This window comes from Anser brachyrhynchus (assembly GCF_964034855.1).
Source record: "Anser brachyrhynchus genome assembly, chromosome: Z".
NCBI classification, from domain to species: domain Eukaryota; kingdom Metazoa; phylum Chordata; class Aves; order Anseriformes; family Anatidae; genus Anser; species Anser brachyrhynchus.
The window spans coordinates 79,769,433-79,796,971 of NC_137697.1; the positions used below are offsets into that span (position 1 = coordinate 79,769,433).

General features: G+C 49.4%; 1 protein-coding gene across 8 annotated transcripts in view; it reads right to left on the reverse strand.

Annotated features, from left to right (window-relative positions):
- FRMPD1 (FERM and PDZ domain containing 1) overlaps positions 1-27,539 on the reverse strand; it is a 57,483-nt gene that overhangs the window by 23,537 nt on the left and 6,407 nt on the right. For 2 of the 8 annotated variants that reach the window (XM_080574950.1, XM_080574949.1), the window contains exons 1-6: positions 21,850-21,943; positions 8,267-8,416; positions 2,924-3,028; positions 1,882-2,039; positions 190-292; positions 10-55 (exon numbers count right to left, since the gene is read on the reverse strand). In XM_080574950.1, the coding sequence (XP_080431076.1) occupies positions 10-55; positions 190-292; positions 1,882-2,039; positions 2,924-3,024 (408 nt within the window). In that variant the 5' untranslated portion in view covers positions 3,025-3,028; positions 8,267-8,416; positions 21,850-21,943. Of the gene's footprint in view, positions 1-9; positions 56-189; positions 293-1,881; positions 2,040-2,923; positions 3,029-8,086; positions 8,156-8,266; positions 8,417-21,841; positions 21,962-22,182; positions 22,837-27,539 lie in introns of those variants that run through there. The other 6 variants (XM_080574948.1, XM_080574944.1, XM_080574946.1 and 3 more) reach the window with 6 other exon arrangements.

Here is a 27,539-nt window from a genome sequence, read left to right on the forward strand (position 1 = left end):
GCCATTTACCGACGTGCTGCGCAGGACGGTTAGGAAGAGCTCGTCACCAGCCTCCCTGTAACAGAGACGGATGCAATCAGCCAGGGTCAGCAGCTGCTCGCGCCACCGCAACCCCTGGTGAAAGTGGGTTCCCACACCTCCACTCTTCACCCTCGTACCCTTGCCCAGACAGGGTGAGCAGGACCGTACCTGATCATGTCAGCCACCCGTTCAATGGACATGTCCTCTACCATGGTGGAGTTTATCCGGAGGAGCTGGTCACCTGGCAGCAGCTTCCCGTCAGCAGTGCTCCCTGTGGCAATTGGCACACCGTCAGTCATGCACTGGCAGACCTCCTGCCCAGGGGATGCACGCTGAGCTCTCCTCTTCCCACCCACCACCTGCTTGCCTCAGCAACTCCCTCTGTATGGCAATATAAGAAGGGGCCAAGAGATTTGGGGCCCTGGTGCCAGCTGGTACACGCAGCCTGTATTCACACCACCTAGCCTGGGCTTCCCTCTGGACCTCCAAACCACTGAGCAACCCTCTTGTGCACGCCTTGTCCATTGTCACAGCGCATTACACAGCACTCACAGGCACTGTGTGCCTTGGGCATAGTGGGGATGTTCATGGGATCTTGGGAGGCCACAGGATGACTGAGAGGGATCACCAGACTTCCTGCTACACCTCTCCCTGGGAGAGACAGGCTACGCTCCTGGCACGATGATGCCCCTTGGCCACCCAGGAGAGCATGGAGGAGGTCTTTTCCACCACACTGGTTGCTGGGAGGACCCACAAAGAGGTTTCCTAAAGACTAACAGCTGCAGGACCCAAGGGGCTACAGGGCAGGTAGACTTCTGGTCTGAAGAGCAGGAGTGTGCAGGCAGCCCCTGGCTCCATTACCATGAGACTACCGGTCAAGGTATTTAATTTCTCCACCAGACAGGTTTGCGCACACAGCACACTAGCACGCAGCACCTGTCCCCTGGGCACCCTGGCACACAGAAAAACACAGAACACAAAGACAAAGGGCTGGAAATAAGCACAGGGCTTTTAGCCATGGCCAAGACTTAAAAGGACAAGTTTCTCTGTGCCTGTTTTAATAAAACACTGATGCTTTCAGATTAGGAAGAAAGAAGAGCCTAACAGAAAACACTCCCTCTACACTTTTTACCCCTCAATACTCCCAGCTAATTTAGTCACAGGTTTCATATGGGGGGATGTCACAGCCTACATAGCTTGCTGGAGTCAGAGCCGAGACCACTCTTCTGCTACCTTTCCCACACCATCTACCTGTCCAGCTTGGGCAGTTTTTCCTCTGGCTGTCAGACTGTTACCAATAGGGGTACAAAACAAGATTTTTGTGTATCTATTAGAAGAAAAAAAAAAAAAAAACACCTTAGAAGCAGAGTTATGTCCCTTCTTATGGGGAAGAGTTGATTTGCTTAACCTAAGCAGAACTCCATCTAGACTGCCTGTATCTAGCAGTGATCCTCTCCCGGTTACAGGGTGTTAAGCCCAGACAGCATTTTCGGCAACAGGATCTCACTGCAGAGTAAGAACTGTAAGATTAGGTAAAATTCTTCCTTGGCATTTCAGATTCAACTCCAAAATGAACTTTGCTTTCAAGCAGCTCTTTGTGTCCCTCAAGATCAGCTGTGTCTGAGTGCAACCAAACAATTCCTGGTGAAGCTGGCACTGTTTCAGATTTCCTCTGGGTTGTGAGAAATCAGACAGATGTTTAAGCACTCTGCATGTCACAGGCACACAGGCTTTCTCTCCTCAGAGATCAGGGTTTATGTGCTAACCATAGGCATCTGGCAGGAGTTTATCACAAAGGCCAGCTGGGACAGCCCAGGCTTCTCACACATATGGTTGTAGGGACAAGAAAATGGTGCTTACCTGCAGTGACAGATGCAATTGTAAGAGGAAGGTTTGGGCAGATCTCAAAGCCATAGTGATGGAGGACCAAGTCTTTGTACACTGTGACAGTGAGCTTGACATGGCTGGCAGGCTGGGCACTGCCATCCCTGGTGACATTTGTCACAGGCACTCTGCCACTGTGAGACAAGAAACTAGTTATTAAGATATAGTCAGATATATATAGTGTATATATCTGTGTATATAGTGTATATATAGTGTGTGTATATATATATATAGTCAGATATATATAGTAAGATATAGTCAAACTGGTATATTAAGATATAGTCAGAAAAAATGTTATCAAAGGGGCTTAGATTCCACAGCCCCCCTGATTTCAATGGGCTGCACAAGTATACAGAGAGGTCAGAACTCTTTTGGGTACCCATGGGTGTCCCCATGGTGGGCAGGCCAGCAGCACTCCCCTGGGCTCCAGGGAAATGTGAAGATCACAGGCCAGCGGTACCAGGCAGTTGCAGCCACAACTCTTTCAGCCACCTCAGTCTGGTGGTTGCATGGAAGGAGAACTCCAGGTGAGCCCCGCAGCAAGCCCTGACCTCCATGGGTCCAAGCAACACCTTTATCCAGCAATGTGGTGAGAGAATTTGCAGCTCCTGCCAGCATTCCATCCAGTTTAATTTTGATTCACAGACCTTAGAAAGCAAAGCAGATACAGGCCAGGATCTCTTGCAAATGCAACACTGCCTTGTCTTTAAGACCTGGGCCAATGGCAAGACACAAGAGTTAAAATCCCATCTTCAAGAGAAGCACATTTCACGTTGAACGGTATTGTGTTTCTGCAGGTGTGGTTCACAAAATAGGAATGGGTGAAAGAAGGAACATTTGGCCCACTGGAAAATGAGGCAGATACTTGAAAACAGTGCTTATTTCTAGGGAATGCAGTAGGCATATTTTGAAGGAACTGAAACAATGAGTGAGAACCGCAACCTGTGACTTCCCATGTTCACTGGAAACAAGCTTGTGCTGTCTCTGATCAAAGCTGATCAACAAATACAATGTTTACCTTGATGCACCATCCCGGGAGCGATGAAGCCATTTCGCTACCATTTGCTCTATTCTACATGCTTTACGTGTCTGGATTAAGTTAGTCTCCAAATCTTCCATTTACCTGAAAGTGACAGAAATCACAGGAAAAAAAAATCATACAAGATTGAGAAATCTAGACACTGTTCAGACTTAACAACACCAGTTCACAACTCCTGTGTAATAAAGAGATCTATCAGCACCATGGAAAAACCATATCCTTCAACAGAGGATGTTAATACCTGTAATACTTGCAATGATTGTACCTGCTATCCAGTTTCCCGTGCCTGTGCTTTTGTTTTGTCCAGAGTGGTGGTTATACTGCACTAAATTCTCATGGCAGAGAACAACCTAGTAGTCTCCGCAGTCCTTTCTCAAGGTTTCTGGATCCTGCTATTTGTTCTCTCAGAAAACTGAGCTTTCGTATGACTATAAGAAATGCCTGGGATCTCCAATTAATGTGGTCCTGCCCAGGACCACAGCCAGACGGTTTTAAGTATCTCCAAAAAGGGAGACCCTAAAACCCCTCCGGGCATCCTGTGCTACTACTGCTCAGTTGAAAAGTGCTTCCTGATGTTCAGTGGGACCCTCCTGTGTTTCAGTTTGTGCCCACTGCCTCTTGTCCTGGCACTGGGCACCACTGAAAAAGATTCTGACTCCATCCTCTTTGCACCCTCCATTCAGGTATTTATACATATCGAGAAGATTCCCTCTCAGACACTGTTCTCCAGCCTGAACAGTTTCAGCTCTCTCAGCCTTTCCTCGTAAGACAGATGCTCAATTTCCTTTATTGTTTTCATGACCCTTTGCTGGATATTGTCCAGCAGCTCCATGCATCTCTTGCCCTGGGGAGCACAGAACTGGACACAGTGCTCTAGGTGCGGCCTCACGAGTGCTGGAGAGAGGGGAAGGATCTCCTTCCTCAACCTGCTTGGCAATACTTTCTTTCCCTAATGTAGCCAAGAGTACAGGTGGCCTTCTTTACAGCGAAGGCTCATTGCTGGCTCATGTTCAACCTGACGTCCACCAGGCCCCCTAATCATTTTCTGCCAGGCTGCTTTCCAGCTGGGTGGCCCCCAGCATGTCCTGGCGCCTGGGGTTGTTTCTCTCCGGGGCAGGACTTGGCACTTCCCCTTGTTGAACTCCGGGAGGCTCCTAACCCAACAGCACATTTCTCCAGCCTGTAAAGGTCCCTCTGAATGGCAGCACAACCCTCTGGCCTATCAGCCACTCCTCCCGGTTTTGTCATCTGCAAACTCGCTGAGGGTACGCTCTGCCCCGTCATCTAGATCATTAATGACGACACTAAAACAGGACTGGACCCAGTATCGACCCCTGGCATACAGCGCTAGCTACTGGCTTCCAACCCGATCTTACACCACTTATCACCACACTCTGGGCCCAGCCATTCAGCCAGTTTTTGATTCACCTCACTGTCTGCCCACCCCACCTGTACATCAGCAGCTTCTCTACGAGGTTCTTATGGGGGGCAGTGTCAAAAGCCTTAAAGAGTGCAGGTAGATAATGCCCACTGCTCTCCCCTCATCCGTCAGGTTGGTCATTTCATCATAGAAGCTTACCATATTAATCAAGCATGACTTCCCCAATGTGTATCCATGCTGACACCTCCTGATGATTTTCTTGTCCTTCAAGAATCGACCCTTGACTGCCTTGGGAAGGCAGATAACTAGTATATCCCCTCACTGTAAGGGGTTTACTGGGATTAATGTAACCACAGAAATTAAACGTAGAGCAGTAAGGAAGCAGAAAACTGAGTGGCCAGTGCAAGCTTCTGCACATAGCTCATGAACGATCTCATAAATGAACTTCTCTAAATGAAGTTCATAAACTTAAACCTGTCTCTGGTAAAACTGATCTAGAGTACTGATGTCTACTAATGCTGGAACTCTGTGAACATATGTGGTTCCATAAATAATCAGTGAAGTGAATGGCTCATTCTGGATCTTCTAATTAAAAGTTCTAGTTAAGCAATATGAAAATGGTCACTCACCCAACCTGCTCCTTGTGCTTGTACCCCCTACTGTCAAACCTGCAGGATGGGGCATGACACAAGCAACGGAGTGAAAAAGTGCATCTACCAGGGTAGTGAGGAGTGCCTCCCAACCCTCCAAAACAGGTTCTGTGAAAAAGGTTAGGCAGTCAAAGACCCGAATGAAGTGCCTCTATACACAAATGCACACAGCGTGGGGTAACAAACAAGAAGAGCTGATAGCCACTGCCCAGCTGGAAAACTGCAATTTGATTGCTGTCACAGAAACTTGGTGGCATGAATCAAATGATTGCGGTGCAGCAAGCAACGGCTATAAACTATTCAGAAGGGACAGGCAAGGAAGGAAAGGTATGGGAGATACCCTCTGCAAAAAATGGGGCTGACTGCACAGAGAACAGCAACGCACAGATTGAGAGCGTATGGATGAAAAACAGAGACTAAGCCAACAAAGGAAATTTTGTGGTTTATGTCTACTACAGGCCACCCAATCAAGGAGAGGATGCTGATGAGTTCTTTCTTCAGCAACAGGAAACATCATGCTCACAGGCCCTGACCCTGCTCGGGGACTTCAACCAACCTGACATCTGCTGGAAAAGCGGCACACCAAACTGCAAGCAGTCAAGGAGACAACTGGAGTGTGCTGAGGACAACCTCCGAGTACAGATGGTAGGACGACCAACAAGAGGAGAGATGTTGCCGGACCTGTCATTCACCAATGTGGGAGAATTTATGGGACAGCTCAAGACTGCAGGTAGCCTGGCCTGTAGTGACCATGTCCTGGCAGAATTCTCAATCTTGAGGGATACAGGATAGGCAAAAAGTAGAGTCAACACCCTAAACCTCAGAAAGGCAAACTTCAGGCTGTTTAGGGGACTAGTTCATGAGATCTCTTGGGAAACTGCCCTAAGAGATGAAAGGGAGAATGAGAGCTGGGAGATATTTAAAGACATTTTTCTTAGGCACAAGAGCTCTCAATCCTGACATGCAAGAAGTCAGACAGGGAAGACAGTAGACCAGTTTAGCTAAGTCAAAACCTCTTAGCCAAACTCAAAACAAAAACAAAGTGCACAGGCAGGAGATACAAATCCTGGAAAGATTATAGAGAGAGGGCCTGAGAACACTGGAAGTGTACCAGGAACAACAAGGCACAGACGGAGCTGAATTTGGCCATATGTGAAAAATAACCCAAAGGTTTCTTCAAGTACACAGGACAATACAGATAGATAAAAGAAACTGTGCACCCCACAATGAGTGGTACAGGAGACCTGGCTACAATCAACATGGAGAACTCAACTTCTTTGCCTCAGTCTTCACCGGCAAGCCACACCACCCAATTTGCAGAATCCAAAGCTAGGTACCTGCAGAATGACATAATGCTGACTGTAGGAGAAAATCAGATCTGAGACCATCTAAGGAACCTAAAGGTGCACAAGTCCATGTGACCTGATGATATGCATCCACAGGTCCAGAGGAACCTGGCAGATGAAGTTGCTAAGCCACTATCCATCACATTTGAGAAGTCACGGTAGTCTGGTGAAGTTCCCGCTGACTGAAAGAGGGGAAACATAGCTCCCATTTTTTAAAAAGGAGGACCTGGGAAACTACAGGCTAGTCAGTCTCACCGCCGTGTTTGGCGAGATCACAGAGCAGATCCTCCTGGAAACTCTGCTAAGGCAGACAGAGAACAGAGGCGACTGGTGACAGCCAGTGTGGCTTCACTAAAGGCACATTGTGCCTACCTAATTTGGAGGCCTTCTATGATGGGGTTACAGCACTGATGGATAGGGAAAGAGCAATTGAGATCATATACCTGGACTGTTGCAAAGCATTTGACACTGTTCCTCAGGATCTCCAAATTGGAGAGTGGCAGATTTGATGCATGGACAACTCGGGGGATAAGAAACTGGCTGGATGGTCACACTCAAAGAGCTGCGGTCAACAGCTAGATGTCCAGGTGGAAACCAGTAAGAAATTATGTCCCCAGGTGTCCACATTGAGATCAGTACTATTTAACATCTTTGTTGATGACATGGACAGTGAAATTGAGCGCAACCTCAGCGAGTTTGGAGATGACATCAAGCTGTGCAACGTAGCTGACATGCTGTACAGAAGGGATACCATCCAGAGGGACCTTGACGAGCTCAAAAGGTGGGCCCGTGCAAACAGCGTGAGGTTCACCAAGGTCAAGTGCAAGGTCCTGAGCCTGGGTTGGGACAATCCCAAACATGAATACAGACTTGGTGACAAGTGGATCTTGCAGCCCATGAAGCCAACCACATCCTGGGCTGCATCAAAAGCAGCATGGCCAGCAGAGTGAGGAGGGTGATTCTCCCCTTCTGCTCTTCTCTCAGGAGACCCCACCTGGAGCCCTATGTTCAGCTCTGGGGCCCCCAGCAAAAGGACATAAACCTGTTAGAGCATGTCCATAGGAGGGCCACAAGAATTATCTCTGATCATCCAGAGAGCTTCTCTCATCCTCTGATCTTCAGATGGCTGGAACACCTCTCCTACAAAGACAGGTTGAAAGAGCTGGGGTTGCTCAGCCTAGAGAATAGAAGGCTCTGGGGAAACCTTACAGCAGCCTTACAGTACCTAAAGGGGGAAAGACAGGGAGGGACTCTTTAGCTGGTAGTGTAGTGACAATGGCAATGGTTTTAAACTCAAAGAACGTAGATTTAGATTAGATGTTAGAAATAAATTCTTTACCACAAGGGTGGTGACATATTCGAACAGGTTGCCCAGAGAAGTCATGGATGCCCTGTCCCTGGAAGTGTTTAAGGCCAGGTTGGACGGGACTTTGAGCAAACTGGTCTAGTGGAAGGTGTCCAGTGGAATGAGTCCTTGCTCACAGCAGGAGGATTGGAACTAGATGATCTTTAAGGTCCCTTTCAACCCAAAGCATTCTGTGATTGTTTTAGTCCTACTGAAATGAAGAACTGTGGCACTGGAATCATCTGGCTCAGATCTATTTAATTCATTATGACTTTAATTGCACCTAAAAATGTTAAAAAAAAAAAAGTTGTATCTTTTGAAGATGTGAAGGCCAGGTCAGCTTCCAGACCCCAAACTTAATCTGCCAGTCCACCTCTCCTCTATAAAGCCAGCTTATTAGTAGTAACTTTAATGTCGTACCTTCCAAGTTACAGAAAGCCTGTAGCCACCATTCTCATTACTTGTTCAAATGCTGGAAAGAACTGTGGGCTGCAGGTGAATCAAATGCAAAATGAATCAGAAAATTTGTTTGCATCTACAAAAAGTCATAAAGAATATCAACCTTTTCTATTTCAAATATTGACAAAGAAACAGAATCACCTTCCACACTGTCTTCCACTCAATCTGCAAGATTTGTAAGCCCCCAGCTTCTCTCTTAGGTCTTCTGCTCAGACAGTAAACTCAGCACAACAGGGACATTCTTGGTTATGCTGAGATGACAGCAGCTGCTGATCCATGGCAGAAGCTCTGCTGCAAGAGAAACATTAGTAAGTTAATATCAGAATAACAAGATATAAAAGAGATGCTTGGAAGCTGACAGAAATGAGGCATGAGACATTTTGTCTGAACACAAACTGGATCTCTATTCCTCTTCACCTTCCCCACTCACAACACTCTTCCTAACAATGATGAAAGGACGGGACCAACGTTTGTTGATTTCTCTTTTCCTTCCCTGGAAGCCGTTCTGGCCCTTTTCACTACCCAACCACATAGCAATGAACAGAAAAGAGGGTCATAAAATTCAACCCTTCATTTCTTTCATGAGCATTTTTTGGCTGCTCTTTTTTACGCAGCACAATCAAAAACTGACCCCAGCCACACCTGCCTCTGAACAGCATCTTTGAGCTGAAAATGAGCATCCTTGCAATCAAACAGTACTTTCTGAGGAAGAAATAGATTGTTGGATAGGAAATCTGGCCTCTTTCTAGATGGGTGACCGGGGAATAATCATAGCACATGTACAAGGATAGCAGTTCTGCAGCCAGGAGGACATAAATCGGACATTTCAATCCAAGGCCTGATCATTCATCATCTATCCTTAACATCACTCTTTCGGTCAAAATCTTTCGCCTTCTCTGTCTGTAGACAGCCCTAGACACTATTACATGTGTGTCACAGTGTGGCTACTCCATCCTCTATCCCTGCCCTTTATCTTCTTTGCAGAAAGAACAGACTTTCCTTTCCACACCTGTGCTGCCCTTCACAAAAAAAGGATTTCTGGAGGAAGTCCGAGTCCACATGACAAGGACAAAAAGCTTGAAGAATGAATATAAATGCTCAGAAACCCTAGATGGAATATAAAAGAAGAAAAAAAATAAATCACTTCTTCCTGTAAAACAGAATTTTTGAGATAGGCATCTTAAAAGAGGAGCCTTTGGCAGGTATTTCCTTATTACAGTGCAAAACTCAGTGCAGTAGGGTTTGTTTTCTTTCTCAGGGTGTCCCCTGGGCACGCAGGCACTTGCACGTGTGTTGTGTGGGAGAGGGTTATCCAGCCCTTTGCATGTACAAACCAAGCATGTGTGACTGCCACCTCCTCTTTGCTCCAAAGCAGCCCCAGAAAAGCTCTCACCTGAGTCTTTTTCCCACTTGCACCTGCCATTTTGGAACTATTTTGGATCAAGCCCTCGAACACATCATGAAGCTGCTTGAGTGGACCAGGATCGTAATACTGGAAGATCCTTAAACTCTGTCAGAGGAAAACAAGACTTGCCAGGTATCTGCACGACCAACTGACCCATCCGAACAGCTACCGCTTGGTGTCTCAGAGGAAACCTGAATGGTTCTGGCTCTTCAGAAAGAACGTCGACCTGGAGATCAAGGCCTTGGCGAACCTCAGAGTGTGTAGGCACAAGGTGGCACGCCAGGAAACACGTCCATCTGTCAGCCTGCACTGGCTGTGCAACATGCACCTCACCACCGCAGCAAGAACGTCCCTTCCCCACCAGACACCTGGCTGCTGTTGGGGCTTCCTTCCCCACAGCCTCCCTTTTTGCCACTGCAGTGGTAACGGATGTTCATATATTCTGCCCATGTTGCAAATACAAGCAATGTCACCGGGTCTCCATCCAACCCAGTGAGGAAAGCAAAGTTTGCAGCAGCCCACCCTATGGGGAGAGGAAGCCGTGAAGAAACGAGTTCCTACGGTGCAATCCCACAGAAGGCACTGAGTGGGAGTGTTCAGCCACCCAGCCCAGATTTGACTGGCAGGAAAATATTATATACATGTATTTGTGCATGTGTGTGCGCACATGTGTGTTACACGCTCTCAAAGAGAATACTTCAATTTTTCCCACATGATTGAATGGAAGTATAAATCCATCAAACTGAAGTTTTCTAATGAGCAAAAGTAGCCAAAACTGCTTCCTGGGGCCACATCCAGCTGCTCAGTGAAGATCTCCGAGCAGGGAGACTCCACAGGCTCCTCAGGCAACCTGTGCCACAGCTTGGTCACCCTCGCCACAAAGCAGCTTCTCCTTCTGCCCAGACAGAGCCTCGTGTCCCCCAGTGTGCGCCCACCACCCCTTGTCCTGTCACCAGGCTCCACCCAGCTCCAACTCCTTCCCCCCTTCTCTTCAGCAGTTTTGGCACCCTTGTGGCACCCCCTAAGCATTCTCTTCACCCAGCTGAACCCTGAAATCACCAGAGCCACCCAATTCATCTGCCAGAGCAGCTATCGAAACTAAGTCTCTGCTGTGTGTGATTTACATTTTTCCCCACGACATTACATACATCTGCAGACAGGCGGCACAGCCCGGATGATACAGCAACACGTTCCTCACCAGAAAATACTCCTTTCCACCCCACAGCACTCTGATGTGCAAGAGCTCTGCAAAGTTAAGCGATCTCCCCAAGGAATTACTGCATCTCTCCAGGAAACAAGGATTCCCTCAGCAAAACACCTCAACCCTCCGTGCCATACTCCTTCCTATGCAGCAGGAGAACACTGCAAGGAGAACACACCAAAAGCTGCAGGAGAGCAAGCAGACTAGCATCCAGGGGACATAGGGAAGGCAGGAGTGACACTCAGGATCAGCAAACCTCCACTGCCCACTGATAGCAAAGAACTGCACAGACAGAAACAGTTGGAATAACCTGTCATAAAACATCTCTAGATGTGGTCCAGCCTTACCACCACTGACCTGAATCACAGCTCTTCTAGAAGCATCGTTCTCAGTGATGACTACTGAGAACTCATCACTTTCTTCTGAGTGATGCTAGTCAGCATCATGCAATCTCAAGGAAGACAACAATACAATCAAAATAGTGTATAGTGCACCCTTTCCTTCCCCAGTTCCCAAACCCCAGCACAATAACATACACTGACAAAGAGCTATTACACTTCAGTGTTCTTCTGGGCCATCTCAGACACGCTGCTTTTGATTTACTTGCTCACTGCTGATGTAGCAAACCTTCAGCAAGCATACCATCGTGCACACAGCAGGAAGCCCTGCAAGGTTAGGAAGAGTGTAATGGCTTGTGGGAACGCAGCCCGAGCTCTTCTACTGCAACTTTCCCCCACCGGCACACTGCAATGGCACACATTGCTGAGACAGCGCCAGGCCGAAACCCAGACTTCCTTAGAGTAATCAGACAGAACGTTTAACTAGGTCAAGTGACCTCTGGTTCTCTTTGGAATATTTGTCATGGTGGCTTTCCTTATACAGCTTTTCGATTTTGCCACCACTGTCAGACAGGCCACCCAAAAGCAGCCAGAACAACAGGCAGCCTGCAGAGAAGCAGACAGGAGATCACGGGCAGGTTTGACTCCAGCCGCCTGTGCTGAGCTCCAAGAGCTGGGATGCAATGGGAAGGATAACCAGTCTCCTGCATTCTCCCACAGGCATCATCAGAGGTGGTCAGGCCAGCTGAGCAAAATTATTTTCTTCTCCTTTTAAGGGCTCCCTTGCACCTGTACTTCCCCACAAAGCTTCCAAAACCTCCTGTGGCCATTAGTGACTTGCTGGATTTTGCAGGACAGAAAAGGACACCCAGCTGCAGACAACATGTAGGGGCACCCAGAAGATCCTTCTGCAACATTTCATCCTCACATCGGCACTGCCAACTCATTAAAGCCTAGCCACCCTTATACTGATGTTCCCAGCATCCACCCCAGAGTTACAATGACGGCTGAAGTTTCAGATTTGATTTAAATTTCTACTACAAAAAGAATGGAGTTGACCTTCACAGTGGCAATAAAAAACACCCTTGATGCATGGTCCCAGATGCATCCTTGTAAGGCAAATAAAGAGGAATTCAAGTTTTTTGTTTGTTCTGAATGTCCTAAAGTTTGGGGCCTGGTTTGTTTTGACTAACGAGAAAGAGCAGCTATGACACACACTACTGTGACAATATGTGTATTTATAGCATATGCAGTGGAACAATTGCATTATTTTCTTTGCAAAATGTACTTTTCTACCTGAAAAGCATATGACCAACATTTGCTTTGCCACTCAAGCTGCCAGCCCTGCTGACGGTTCTCAATGTTGCAAGGGGGTTGGAACTAGATGATCTTTAAGGACCCTTCCAACCCAAGCTGTTCAATGATTTTGCAGTTATTACAGTACTCCTGCCTCACATGTGTATTTAGTAAGGGAGTAAAGGGCATTTAAGGCTTTTTCCACCTCCCAACCTCAGTCCAGCCTCCCAGTCACTCTGCAACAATGCTTGCAAGCAGACATAATCATGGAAGTACGTAGTTCAGGCACCTAAGCTCCAGCTAATACTGTGCAGCCCTCACAGGAAGCCTTGCCATGCTGAGCTGAACTGTATGACCACGGAAGACACTGAAACCTTGCCTCTGGCCACCCTAGCATGCCATGGACCCAAATACTAGCAGCAACCTCCACACCAGCTGGGATGTTGAAAATACAGGCAAGTAAGATTCAGTGTCAGTCACTGCCATGACCCAAAGCATAAATACAGTGCTTTGTGTTGGTCCTGTCTGCTTTTCATTCAAATCAAATCTCTCTTTTCGTGCATGATCAAAACCTGAGCACTAGGTTAGATCTTTAAAAAAGCTCTGTCTGTTGTCCCTGAGGAGCAGCTCAAAGTTCCTAAAATAACCTCTGGTCCTCTTCCCAATTTTCCTTTATGGGGCTGTTGAGTCTCACAGAAGCTGCAGGACTGCTGGTATTACCTCCATTCACTGAAGCTGCTTAGGCCTCAGCATCTTCTCTCTTTTCATATCCTTTGACGGATGGCTAACTTCCTGATCCGATCTCTTGGTCTTCAAAGTAATCCTAAAGATGTTGAACTTCAGCAGTTCCCCTGGATAAGGAGCAGAGGTGTCTCTGCCTTGCATGCAGTGCTATGGGGATACAATGCTCTACAGCAGTGAAAGCCACTAGAGAATGAGCTGTGAAAAAACATGACACGGCTGTGCACTTCATCATGTCTTCTGCTTTTGCCTTCTCGTGGCACAGACAGAGCAATATAAACAAGTCCACAGTCCTGCTGGTATCCAGACTGCAGCTATTCCTGCTGAAAAGGCTTGTGCAGGAGAATTTTACCTCCAATGTAGCTGGCGACTGATCCTCAGACAGCACAGTTTGGAGACAAAGTGGGGCTGGTCCCTGCACAGGCTACCCAAACTCATAAGGCCTGCTATTCCCCAGAGACCAGTCACCTGCCATGTGCTGCCATCACAAGCTCTAAGAAGCAGAAACTGCAGCAGCAGAGGGTTTTCTTGTGCAGCGTGGCTGATCTTGGTTTGGAGAACAGCACAGAAATCCTCTAGATTACACTCAGCCTCTCCGCTGTCAGAAAATGTCAGAAAGCCCCAGTTTTTCCACCCGCTTTCAGAGATCAAAAGGACAGTGAAAGAAGGGCTCGGCTCAGGCGCTCCTTGAGGCCATCCCCAGGCAACGAACACCCCTGACCCTGGAGAAAGGCTGGGCTCCTACGGGACAGTCTGGGATCCCTCCGCCAAGGGATGGCTCTCCGCTCCTGACAGCGTAAGCAGGTGCGGAACCGGTCCGATGCAGGTTCAGGAGAACAGGCAGGTTCTCACACAGCCAAACTCGTATCTCTGTGACCTGCCAGGGTCATGGAGTGGGTCCCCTATGGGGTAGAGAGGCATCAGTGAAACTGGTGGTCTCTGTCCTCAATTCTTAAACCCTTGTTCTCCTGCACGTGCCACCAGAGGGCAGGCCCATTCCTTGCTTTCCAGGCAGACAGTAGAAAACTAAGCTAATTCCTGACAAATGTAGACATTGTGAGCCTGAACTGCATCAGAAGACACTTTTGGGAGGACTGGCTGTCTCTGCAGCAAAGCTTTTGAAGGTCAGCCAGTCCTGACAAGCCACTGGGACAAAACAGTATTTTACAGACATTCCACGTAGTAGCTTCTAAAGATGTTCTCTGAGATACGGTCAGAGGAGATAGCTCGTCCAAAGGACCATGATTAAACCTGCAATGGCAACCTGCACTCCCACCAGCACACGAGAAAGCCCCAGCCAGGAGGATGTTACCAGAGCCCCCTCCCCAGAACATTTCCGTCTGCATAGCACCTGCCGATAAGGGCGTTCCTCTTCTTCGGAGACATTTTACGCACAGCACCGACACCGCAGCGCTGCTGAGATGCACACACCGAGGATTCGAGCTGTGCCATGAGGCAGGAGCAGCTAGATGGCACATGAGCACAGAGGAGAAGCACACGCCCGCAGCCCAGCAGCCCAGCAGCCAGCGCTCACCCGCCACCTCCCAGCTCCCACGTCTCCTGGGATTCTCCGCAGGCTCGCTCCCATGCAAACACAGCAGACACTGACAGGGCAGGCCTCCTTCCTCCTCCAGCGGTCACGACTTTTACAGAAATCAAGTACTGTTACAGCCCCATCACAGCTCCCTTCTTCCACCTCTGCAGTGAGGCAGGTGAAGATTTGAGGAAAAATAAACAGGAGCGCACAGGCTGGGGCAAGCCACGCTGCTTTCATTATTTGAGTGTGATTGAGCTGTTGCTAACAAGTTTTCCACAATCACATAGTTAAATAACATAGCCTTTGGAGAAGGAAAAAAAAAAAGCAGAAAGGAGGGGAAAGGAGAGAGGAGAAAGAAAAGAATCACCGTGGTCATCCTGTCTTATAAGTCAATTCAGTATGAGGAGAAGATTTCCCTGAGCACATCTGTAACTCTTCCCTGGTTTTGCAGAAACAAGCTGCATCCATGCAGGCTTGCCCAGCTCACAGGACAGCCCAAAGAGCCCGAATGCATTGTGGTGTCTCCTGCGGGGCACGGGCCTGCCTGGGGCTCATCCCAAGGAATTCCCCTCTGTGCTCAAAGGGCAGGCAGCCACAAACATCCTTTTCCGTCAGTCCCCTCACCCATGCTGCAGTGCTGATTCTACTCATGAGGAAAACACCCCCATGACACTGTTAGATATTGCCAGATGTCTCTAATGGGATTTAGATTATCCTCCACACCCTTATGTCAGCTGCTTTTCCGATCACCCTGGGGCCCTCATTATAATCGCTTTGGTACCACAGAACAGCCTGCTCTCTTAACAAGGACTTCACAGCCGAGCTGATGTCCCCCTGACTGTACGACTGTTCTGAGCATTTCTGCCCAGCTTCCCCACGTCTGGGAGGCTCAGCTGGGACACAGAAAATGAAAAGCTTTGACTTGGTTAAAAGGGGAAGGAGCCCTACAGCACCAGCCGGTGGGTTAGCAAGCCCACGGCCTAGCGCTGAGGAGCAGGTGGCAGTTGCTTTTCTGCTACCAAGAAAGGGAACTAACTCAGTCCAGGCGACTTACAGCTTTTGTTAGCAAAATGTCCTCCAAGGTGTGTACACACACCCTCTTACCAAGCTGCTTCTAAAAGACTTTAAAAACAACTGGTATTGGGTGTTTGTGTTGGGTTGTGGGGGAAGGCAGACAACAGTGACTACATGAATTGCCCTAGTGGTCAACCTTCCTCTAAAAGCTGGCAGGCGGTGCTGATGTGGGCTCTGAACAAGGACAACCCCAACCTCACTGCTTCCCTACTTAGGGAGATAATAGGCAGAAGAACAAACATTGCAAGAAGAATAGGTCTGCTGCATCACAGGACCCTTCCTCTGCTAGTGCAGAAGTGTGGACCACATCCCCCCGGGCTGGTCCTGCAGCACACCAGCACATCCTGCACAGTCTCTTGTACAGCCTGTGGTTCATCTACTGCCATAGGCAGCCAAAAAGAGAACCTGTGCTGTTCCAGAAACATATGGCCTTGTTTGCTAAGCAGCACCAGGCAAGTCCAGCATCACCAAATTCCTGCTCCAGTGTGAACAAGTCTTCTTCATGTGTTCCAGTAGTCACCATTTCTGACTGCAATGCTTTCAGTGGGCAAGCGAGCAAGTTCTGGCTCATCAGGCGTTGTCACTAACCACCTTAGAAAAGAGCACCAACCCAACTTAGTTTTTCATATAGCCATCAATGTATCTTGGGCTTCAGGTTTTTGTCTTAACAGAACAAAAGTACTTTTTGCACGAGTGGTACATCACACCTCACGGAATGAGACACCGCCATGTCCACCATCAGCCCACCCGCAGAGCCAGGACCAGCCTCTGACCCTGTGGGTCAGGCCCTCACCAGCTGAACACAACATGTTGCAGCAGCCTAAGGGACTTGTCACTTCTAGTCTGCAGCTAGTAAAGCCATACTCCTTGACTGGACCCCTCCTCCCACAACATACCATATCTTCCACTTTGAACTGAGGAAAACAAGGCAACATGGTAATGAAGCCATGAAACATTTCAGGAGGTGCAGTCTGTGTCAGAAACACGATGTGCCCCCAGCCACTGCCCCCAAAAAGTGCTTCCAAGTCACAGCATTATTTCCTGTTTTCCTTCTTGTTTAAAATGGAAAAAAATCATCAATATTCAGCACTGTTTTTTGTTTGGTTTTGTTTTTTAGTATCAGGGAGAATTACCACTTGCCTTTCTGACTCTGGAGAACAAACAAAAAAACAACAACCAAAAAAACCAACAACACTACTGCCTTTTAATCCTAATGAAAACCCAGGTTTTCACCTGAAAACAGGTGCTGCCAGGAAAAAAACAACCAACCAACCAAAAAAAACCCACAGCAACAACAACAAAAAAAACTGTCCACCTGCTTGAAGTCAAAAGCCTTCACCACAGAAATACCAAGCGCTTTGGCAATCCAGGAAAGATAAGAGTTTCTCCTTCAGGCCTTCATGCAGGTGAACCCTGCCTGATGAAAATGCTGCACGCAGAAAAGGATTTCCAGGAACATCAGGGATATCTGAAGACACACCACTCATGTTGCCTCTACCTGGATATTCCAAATACCCCTGGAAATCCTATGATCTTTCTGTTTTCCACAGTGCTGGTCAGCAAGGATCAGGTTTTCCACAGACTCACTCTGGCTCACGCAGACCACAGCATCTTCACAGGTGTCTGTCACTTGGGACAGAGCTTCTCAGGGCCCCAGATTCACCTTTCAGGTGCTCTTCACAGGGGAACCTGCCGTGGAACAGAGGCGTCCAGTGGAACTGCGCTGCCTGGGGACGAGGTGACCGTGGGGGAGAGGAATGGCGTGACACCACCCAGCCCGCAGACACACCGTACACGGGCAGAGGCACAGACTCGGCCCTGCTGAGGAGCTGCGCAAGGTGGCTCCATGCCCCACACCACGGCAGGGACTTGTTGCAGCAGAACGACAGAGGAAGGGATGCAGCAGCCATTGACAAGCTGAAAGATGAATCTGAAGGTCCAAATGAGCCATGCCCTCCACAGCGTTACCTAGAGCAGCCACTGCCCAAGAGGCCCAGGGGAACCACTGCCGTCTGAAATCTTTAAGCAAAATCCAAGCAACGCTTGGCCAGACCTGAGGAGGCAGGAGCACTTCTTGCAGTTTGCCTGGGAACAGGCACAAACAGCAAGCTGACTGTGTGCTCCCAGATACTCGTTAGGACAGTCCCTCTCATTAGCTTGGCCACACTTACCACTGGTGCCCAGAAGTTGTTACTGAGCACAAGCTGCTGGCTGCTGTGCAGCTCAGCCGATCTGCAGGGCAGCGCCAGCTGTTGGCTTTCTTTCAGCAGTCATTTGCAATAGTTTGGACGGTACCATTACACCTTCATACTGCTTTGGTTTAAGAACTTTCTGCAGACCTAAGAGGATTCAAGTCCGAGTCAGTTTCAAAATACAAGGTTCTGGGCACAGTATGCAAAGAGTTTAGGCACCGAATAACAACATTAGCAAAGACCTTACATTCCTGCCTTGTGCACAGATTCAGAGCAGAAGAAGGGGAATAGTAAGAATAGTATCATGGTCCACTACACACAAACCAAAGAAAATTATAAATGTTTTTGAGCAAGGGGGAAAAAGGAGAAAAATCAATGCGTCTCTTCCTGAGTAACTTTCACTTCCAGAACTAGACTTGTGTGGAAGTGTGTGAAGACTTCCATCCCTTCGGTTATATTTCTCTAAACAAGAACTACCAGCATATAAGGAAATGTTCGCCTTTAATTTCACACAATCACAGAATTGCTCAGGTTGGAGGGGACGTTGGAGGTCATCGAGTCCAACCCTCCTGCCCAGTAGGCTCACCTAGAGCACACTGCACAGGATGGCATCTAGGCAGGTTTTGAATGTCTCCAGGGAAGGAGACTCCACAACCTCTCTGGGCAACCTGTTCCAGTGCTCTGTCACCCTCACAGTAAAGAAACTTTGCTCATATTCAGCTGGAACTTCCTCTGTTTCAGTTTGTGCCCATTGCCTCTCGTCCTGTTGCTGGGCACAACTGAAAAGAAACTGGCTCCATCCTCTCAACACCCTCCCCTCAGATATTTATATATATATTGATGAGGTCTCCCCTTGGTCTCCTCTTTTCCAGGCTAAACAGGCCCAGTTCTCTCAGCCTGTCCTTGTGCGACAGGTGCTCCAGTCCTCTCATCACCTTAGTAGCCCTCATCCGAATTCACTCCGGTACTTCTATGTCCCTCTGGTGCTGGGGAGCCCAGAACTGGGCACAATGCTCCAATTGTGGCCTCAGCAGGGCCGAGCAGCTGGGAAGGATCGCCTCCCTTGAGCTGCTGGCAACACTCTTCTAAATGCAGCACCTGCAATTTGCATGGCATGGAGAAAAAAACCAAACAAACCAAAAAAAAAACCAATTCTGTGCAGAACTCCACATACTGGCACTGATCTCCATGTTCTGGTGCAGACCTTGAACCAAGAAACATGCCTCTGAAATTCAGCACTCTGGAGTATTCCCAGTAACTTCCTGCGGTTGCTCACGCAGAAGAAAACTAACCTGATCACACACAAGCTCAGGACAGGCAATGTAACAGGTTCCTCCACATACGGAGGTGATCTTTACTCGTGCTTGGGGTTTTATCAAGCTTGAGGACTACATGTTGGGAAACAACTTCTGCACAACCTTTTGGTAAATTATATGAAAGGAAGATTAAAGAAAGTTAAAATACACGCACTTGAAGAACACTGACTTGGGAATGTCACGCTGCACACAGAGCCATTCATTTCACAAGCAGCCTAAGAATCCTCTTCAGCTTTAACAGTGTCAGGCTCTTTGGAAGCATTACAGCCCAGATGGCTAAAGCGGCACTAAACACACCACTCTACTTGCTAGCAGCTTGCTTAGGGGGTAATTTACTAAAACTTAGATGGGTGAAACCACCTAGGGATGGTTATATAAATTAGATAGCACTATGCTTGGAACCATGTGCCATATGCCTGCTACCAATGGCTACATTAGAGAAGCGAAGGAGTCTCTATGGCAAGCTCCACACCTAACTGCAAGCCCAGCTGCAACTGAACGCTGGCAGTTCTGCTGCCCAGCTGCTCTTCCCCACAGCAGCCATAGTTGGCATAGAACGCAACTGAGAGGCTTTGGTGGAAAAGAGCTTCACTTACTACTTCCTGGAAGTCTTCACGGGCTTCTTTCAAGGCTCCTTTTCTTCCAGAGCACTCCTACCCCTCTAGTCAATCTGAGAAGAAGCCTTCTCCACACTGCCACCTCTACCATCCCCTTTGTACAACGGGGCCAGCACCTCCCTTTCAGTTGTGCTGCGTCCTTGCAGATGGTCCCAGTGCCTCTTTTTTTTGGTCTTCCCACCCAATTCAGCCCCTGAGCTTACTCATCACGGGCAATTCAGAAACAGGTAAATGGACCAAGAGTGAAGTGCCTCTCTAGCTGATGTCAGGTAGAATGTACACAGAGAGAAAAGTTCCGCTTTGCAGGCTTCTAGATTTTTTTTCCCAGCTTTGATTTTTACCAGGTTGTATGATAACCTTCTCAACATTTCATTCTTTGCCTTGTTACAGAAAACCCCATATGGGAGTGGGAACTGCAACAAAGGAAAAATGGAGAAAATGGTTCACTGAGGGCTTCATGTCTCACATGACTACGCTTCATCTCCAGTTCTGCAGATTTTTCTGCGTCAGTAGGACTGCTCCTCCAGGAGGGGACCCTTATAGCTAACACACTTCCTAATATTTCTGGTCTTACGGCCCCTTTAGACCATTAGTCTGATAGATATTTCACACACACAGATAAGTCTGGAACCCAAATCTGCCAGGAAGGAGAAACTTCAGATAGTTGCCCACTGCTTTAGTTACACTCATCTTCAACAAGAGAGCCACAGACAAAGCACACAGAGTGCTATCAAAAATACAGAAGGTAGAGATCAGCACGTACATCCAGAACAGGTTTCTCCGGTGGAATGTGGCAGGTGTGATTCAGTGCTTAGATAGCCACCGTAAGCCCGTACAAATGGAGCAAATCCGATCAAAATCTGTAGCACCTACCAGACAAACACATACAGGCTGTCTGATCCTACCTACCGTCCTCTGCAGAGTTCTGATTTCTGCATGTCATCAGACCCACAGAGACCCTGCCTCTGCACAGCAACACCAGTGCCCTTGGCCATGACGAACCTCTCTGGAGACCAGTTTACCCACCACTTGCATTTTAAAGCCACTTTGACTTCAGCTCCCTCAACCGTAGGTAAAATTACTCTCATAATGTTTTCCCATTGCGGTTAAAAAGCCAGTATCACGGACTGAATCCTGCAACTGAAAGTCTTCTTTGAGAAGGGGGGAGCATCTACAGCTTCTTCCCATGCAAAGGAAAATTAGCTCACAGCATTTAGTGTGAGAGTGAGATCAGGCCAGAAACAACTGAGCAAGTCACAGGCAGACAGCCACTCAACATTCAAGGTCGGCAGCATCTCATTCGGACTGACATAACGGAGCAAGCTGCCATGTAGTTAGGCACGCATTTTTTTTGTTGTCGTTAAGAGAGAAGAGCAGGACACTAGACCAAACCCCAGAGCTGCTGTGTTTCTGCTGGACTCGGTTCAGAACGGGGCAATCTCTGCCGCCTTGCGCCGGGCTGACCACTGCCGGCAGACCCACCGCGACGGCTCTCGCGGCCCCGGCGGCAGCTCCGGGCTGGCGCTTTGCATCGGACACCGCCGAGGCCAGACGAGCTCGTCAACACGAAGACCCTCCCGCACGCCCTCCGCCAAGCAGCCAACGCCGAGCGAAACCTGCCGCGGTGCCGACTGCGACCGCCCCCCCTCCCCAGCCGCCCGCCCCTGCCGAGCACCCCGGCGGCGGCGCCGCCTGCGGGGCCCTCGGGGGCGCGTCCCTCGGGGGGCGGCCGGGCCGGGCCGGGCCGGGCGAGCCGCACGGCGCCGCGGCCCCGGGTGCCGCCCGCACCGGGAGAAGCCCCTGCGGCGCCGCTCCGCCCTCGCCTCCCCCCGAGCCCCCCGCAAGGCTGCCGGCGGGGGACACCCGCGCCCCCCTGCCGTGCGGCCCGGCACCGCGGGGGGTCCGCCGGGAGCGCCCCGAGGAGCCGCCCCGTGGGCGCACCCCGAGCTGCCCCGACGGCGGCGGAGCCCCAGCGCGGGCGGTGCCGCCGGGAGCGGACCTCGTTACCTGCTACCGGGAGCCGGGCGCGGAACCGCCGCCGACGGCGGGACAGGTGCGGCCTCTGTCCGGAAAGGCGGAGCCGGGGGGGGGGAGCGGGGGCAGAGGGCACCGCCCCCCGGCCCGCCCCGCGCAGGAGGCCGCAGCGGGGGTCCCGGCGGCCCCGGCTCCGCCACGCCCCCTCCCGCCCCTCTGGGCCCCGCTGCCGGGCGCCGCTCGGTGCTGCTGCCGGCCCCCCGGGGCGGCTGTCCCGCCCTCTGCACCCCGCCGGTCTCCCCCACGCCGCCTCGCACTGCCTGCCGCCCCTGCGCTGGTTTGGGGAGGCTCTTTCTGACTACGCACCACGTCTCCGGGCAAGTCTCAGGTTTTCTCGGTCTCTGCAATGTCTCGAAGAAGACAAATCCTGGATCCTGGTAGAGGTGAAGGTGCCGCAGCTCTTTGCCCCAGGTAAAAGCAGCAGTGAGACTGAGAACGTATTCCCCAAAGGCACACACAAAACACATCTACAGCACGTCTGCTGGTGGCTGCCTGCTCGGGGAGAGGCAAACAGATGCATTAAGTACCCGTAGAAACACAAACAGCACCAACGGTCTCATCCTGTTCTCTCTGGATGGCTGGCATGAAGGTCCATTACTGGGAAATTAATATACATATATACGTACGCACACATACATGCAAATATATATGTTAGAATTAGAACAGTTAAATTGGATGGGAGCTTCAAAGAGCATTGAGTCCAGATGCCTGACCCCTTTCAGGGCTAGACAAAAGTTAAAGCAGTTACTGAGGGCACCGTCTAAATTCCTGTTGAATGCTGACATGCACGGGGCAGCAACCACTTCCCTAGGAAGCCTGTTCCAGTGTCTGACCGCCCTCATGGGAAAGAAATTTTTCCTGACGCCTGGTCTCAGCCTGCCCTAGCGCAGCCCTGTGCCATCACCGTGCGTCTCGCCATCAGCTACAGGGAGCAGAGGCGGGCACCTCCCTCTGCGCTTCCGCCCTCCTCTGGAAGTTGCAGAGCGCAAAGTCACCCCTCAGCCGCTTTTTCTCCAAGCTAAAAAGCCTGAGTGTGCTAGGAGACAAAGCTGTGCATCTCTCACCTCGCCAGCAAGGGCAACCTCCCTCCCTTGGTAGCGCCTCTGCCTCTGCTTCCAGCTCCTGCTCACAGGCAGCTTAACCCCTTCTGCATCCAGGCCTCCTTGCCAGGTTGTTCCTAGGTCCCGAATCACCAGTCGTACCAGAAGTTGTGATCTGAATTTCCCCTTTATGCCCCCTGGTCCTGCTTGCCCCGGTTGCTGGCACCAGCGGGTGGGAGCCCCCTGCGGCAGCAGCACTACTCCAGCTGCTGGCACAGCCCCCCTTGCACGCACCAACCTACACGCAGGCGCCGGCACACAGCTGCCCAAGGCCGCCCCGGTCCCCCCTCGACAACCAGCCCCTCCGGTGGTATCACCCCTTGAGACCCGCACCCCCTGGCGCCCCAGCCACATCCCCTCCCTGCCCACTTGCCCGGCTGGATCTCCGCTTGTGCTTGCACACTCACATGCACACCCGCGCGGCTCCAGGTGCTGCACCACTGACACCTGGGCCCCGTGACCCCATGCACACATACACTCCAAATAGAGTCCCTCCCCCAGGAAAGCAACTAGAAGTGGAGTTCAATAAGGAGGCAGGACAGGCTGCCCTGGTTAGGCAGAGGGCACAGAAGACAAGCATCCTGACCAGCATGCCATTTATATGCTGCTGGCCCCTTTTATCCCATTATCTCTCATTTTTCCCACGTTTGTTCTCCACGGGCTATCGCCATCCCTGCCCTTCCCCACGTTTGGTTCCTGCCCTGAGCATCCTGCAATAAGCCCTCTGCAATCTTGAAATGCTCTTCTCCTGCACGCCACAGCATTTCCCATGCTCCTGGCAGGGACCCCCCTAGGTCCCAAGGGTGCTTGGGCTTTGACTCCCCTTGAAGTGTTTTACGCCTGGACCCTGGGGCTGAGGCTCTCCTGAGATGGCTCTGGGAGGGTCCTGGGTAGGGTGCCCCTTCTGCTGAGTCCCTAACGCAAGTTTCCACCTGCCTTTGTGCCCCTCTGCTCCTCTGAGCTTGTGGAGACAGACCTTTGTTAGGCTGATGGCTCCTGGGAGTAAGTGGCACAGGATATTATTTGGGTTCCCCCCCGCCATTGCCTCTCTGTGCTCCTCTGAGTGTGCAGAGCAGCTTCTATCACATAACACAGTGTGCAGTGCTCTTTCTCCTGATGTGGACAAAGAAAGTGGGTATAGGGCTGCTTGGTGACTGCCCAGCACTGCACAAATGGGTATACAGGAACCCACATCCACTGTGTCAGCTCTTCCTCTCCATCTCTGACACTAGCCTTCCCTGTAAAAATGTCCTGTTCTGTATTTAAACTCCTCTGCTACTGTCTGCAGCCCTTTATTTAGCATAGGGTTGGACAAGAAAAGAGTCGCCTACTGAAAGGTATTGATTTTTTCCCTTTTGTGCCTTTCTGGTTTTGCTTTTTCATACTCCCTAATTAGCCAGAGTATTTCCGCACTGCGGGTCCTTCTGCCTTTACCTTTGTTCTTTTTTGCTCCCAGCCCAGGAACTGCTCTTCTCCCAAATCAACACCCACGGAAACTATGATTATTTTTCTCTTCTGCTGTTGTAAAAGCTGACTTTGTCTGTCACTGTTCATGATCAGTACTATTTTGTGATTGCTGAACTTAGCCAAAAATGAGATTTGCTCCTGCCATCTATAACTAATATAGCATTAAATAGTGCCCCGGAATAGGTTTTGCATCAACTGCTGATTCATGTGGCTTTTATGGACAATGGACAAACATACATCTGTACCTAACAGTGCCGATAGATGATGTTTCTAAAGTAATCTACACAGGAAGCAGAACCTTAATTAAAAACAAAATTAAGCAATAGTTGTCTTTCATGTGGATGAAAAGTGGAATCCATTAAAAAGAGGAATCAGAGCTCCATGTCAAACTATCAGATGCATTAGATATCTACCTGTGTGCATTGTAGAGCTGAACATGTAGTTTTCCTCTCTCTGAGTATTCCAAGTTTCAAAAGCTTCGGAAACATCTACCTAGAAAGGTACGAGACATTTTATCTCTCAGCAGTGTTCTTCCTTGCCTGTGTTTTCATCATGTCAGAGCCGACCTATAAAGGCCTTCTATCTGGGGAAACATTGCAAAACTATTTGGAAGCTTCCAAATGGTTGATTCTGAGATGTTCTTCTGAAGATTGCAAGAATATCAAACCTCTGGGAGCTCATTCTAGTCATGAGCTGAGCCCATGAACCCATTTCGATGTCTTGTGACCCAGAGAATTGCTCTGGAATTACCAGGCTTCAGAATAAAAAAAACTAAGCCTGTGAGGAAGAGTGATAAAGATTTCAAGACAGAGAAAAGACCTCAGATTTTGCATGTCTGAAAAGCTGAATTTAGTGGGTTAGTCAGTCCCTCTTTCAGAGTTGCTTGGCCTGGTATGGCTGGGCTGCTGGCTTATGTTTGCTTGCCTGTGTGCTCTGGGTTTTTGGCTCCACGAAGTCTGCAGGAATGCCTTGAGTTCCCTTCTCTGCTGACAAGGCACAGCTTTATCCTTCAGCCTTTCTGTATGGTTGCCCATGCCATTCTGCTGCTGCTGCCCAGTCCAGTTTTTGCTGCTGTTTGGCCCATCATAGGTCATTATGTGTTATGTGGGTGACCCAAACCACTTTCTTAAATTACAGAGAGGCGTATGTGAGCAGAGGAAGAAAGAGCAGCTCAGAAGACAAGAGGCAAGAAGGATGTGCTGCAGAGGCAGTTGCTGTGAAGATCATCTGGAGAAACGGATGGGGCCCTCAAGAGGAGGCTGTGCCTGCCCAAGTCCTTCTGCACGCACCAGCTCTCTCCTCACAGTGGGAATACTCACCTGTAAGGCCAGGCTGTAGGTTGAGCCAGGGCATCTCTCTGAACCTCTCTTGTAGAGTGTCTGCCTCTGTGTGCTTAAGAAGAGCTTGTCCTGCCTGTTCAGAGCTCACCCTGACACTCTTGCTAGTAGATGACTTCCTAAATGTGGACAGCAAACCAGGGAAAAAGACAGTGGTGGTGGGCTCCAAATTCTGCTGTACATGTAGTCTTAAGCTGAAGAAAGCAAGGAGACCTTGAAGAAAACAGGGAGGCCAGTAGCCTTGAGCTAGCAAAAGCAAAGCAGATAAAAGCTAGAAAATGAGAATGAGGAAAACAGCTGAAGGAAGATTACAGACAAACCCATAGTAACACCTTGGTCATTAAAGGTTATTCGCATATTAAAAAACACACCCATCAAAATGAAAACATATGGAAATGTGAGATTTGCTCTCTCCCTCCCTGACTCTTCGTGCTTATTGGCCAGGTGCACCAGGTACAAACCTACAGGTAACATACATACACTCCTCAACGAGCTATTTTTTGAGGAAATACTTTCAGATCTCTTAGCAAGGAATGGACAAATGTATCTGTGCAATAGAAAAGTTCAAATGTATGAGGGTTAAACTATATGGCCCACAATTTGGCCTTGAAACTTCTGACTTCCTTCTTACACCTCTGACAATGTGTTTCAACAACAGAAAGCTCAAAAAGGAACCCACAAATTTTATATCTGTGGTAAAAGGCAAAAAGGGGAGAGAGTGACAAGAGAGACGCTTCTGCTAATGATCCAAGTGACCAGAAAACATTTCTCCAGGAGGTTCAGGCTCGCTCAGACTGCAGACACATATCATAATATTCTGTCATTCTTAAGAGTAGCAACTGCTTCTTAAAGTGATCCACACAAATCATACAAGTGATGTTCCCTTTCTTGTTCTCCTCAGTATAAAGTGCATTAAACTTTCAGAAGACATCAGAAATAATTTTCAATCATGCCTGGGCAGAACAGGAGGAAAAACCTTCCCTTGGAGTCCTAGCAGAGCCAGGGAACCCATTTGGCACTGTAGTCCCAGGCTAGAATAGGAAAATAGGACGAGCCGAAGACCTGGAGCGCTGGGGACATCCCTGGGATTTCTGAATCAAGAACCGACAGGTGATTTCAAACTGTCTGACCTCACCGGGGTTGACTGATGCAGACTCCAGCCTGACTGGTCAAATGACACTTCCCTAAGCATTGTCTCTCAGAAAAGAAAACACACTTTGCAGGTGCTTACTTTGGCACCAAAAAGCTCCTTTGCACAAACAAGAAGACCCCTGGATTCAGGGGCTGTCAAAGGATCCCCAGTGATACACTCCAGGACAGAAGCCCCTGCCCAGCCTCTTCTGGAAAAGGGAGCTTGGCCACATGCTGGGGGTGGACACCCACCCTCCCCTGAGCACCCCACAGACCCTGCCAGGAGCATGGGAAATGCTGTGGCGTGCAGGAGAAGAGCATTTCAGGATTGCAGAGGGCTTATTGCAGGATGCTCAGGGCAGGAACCAAACGTGGGGAAGGGCAGGGATGGCGATAGCCCGTGGAGAACAAACGCGGGAAAAATGAGAGATAATGGGATAAAAGGGGCCAGCAGCATATAAATGGCGTGCTGGTCAGGATGCTTGTCTTCTGTGCCCTCTGCCTAACCAGGGCAGCCTGTCCTGCCTCCTTATTGAACTCCACTTCTAGTTGCTTTCCTGGGGGAGGGACCGTCCTTTTCATGTGCAGGTGTTTTATGGTGTTTCAGAGACAGACAGAGAAGCAGAAT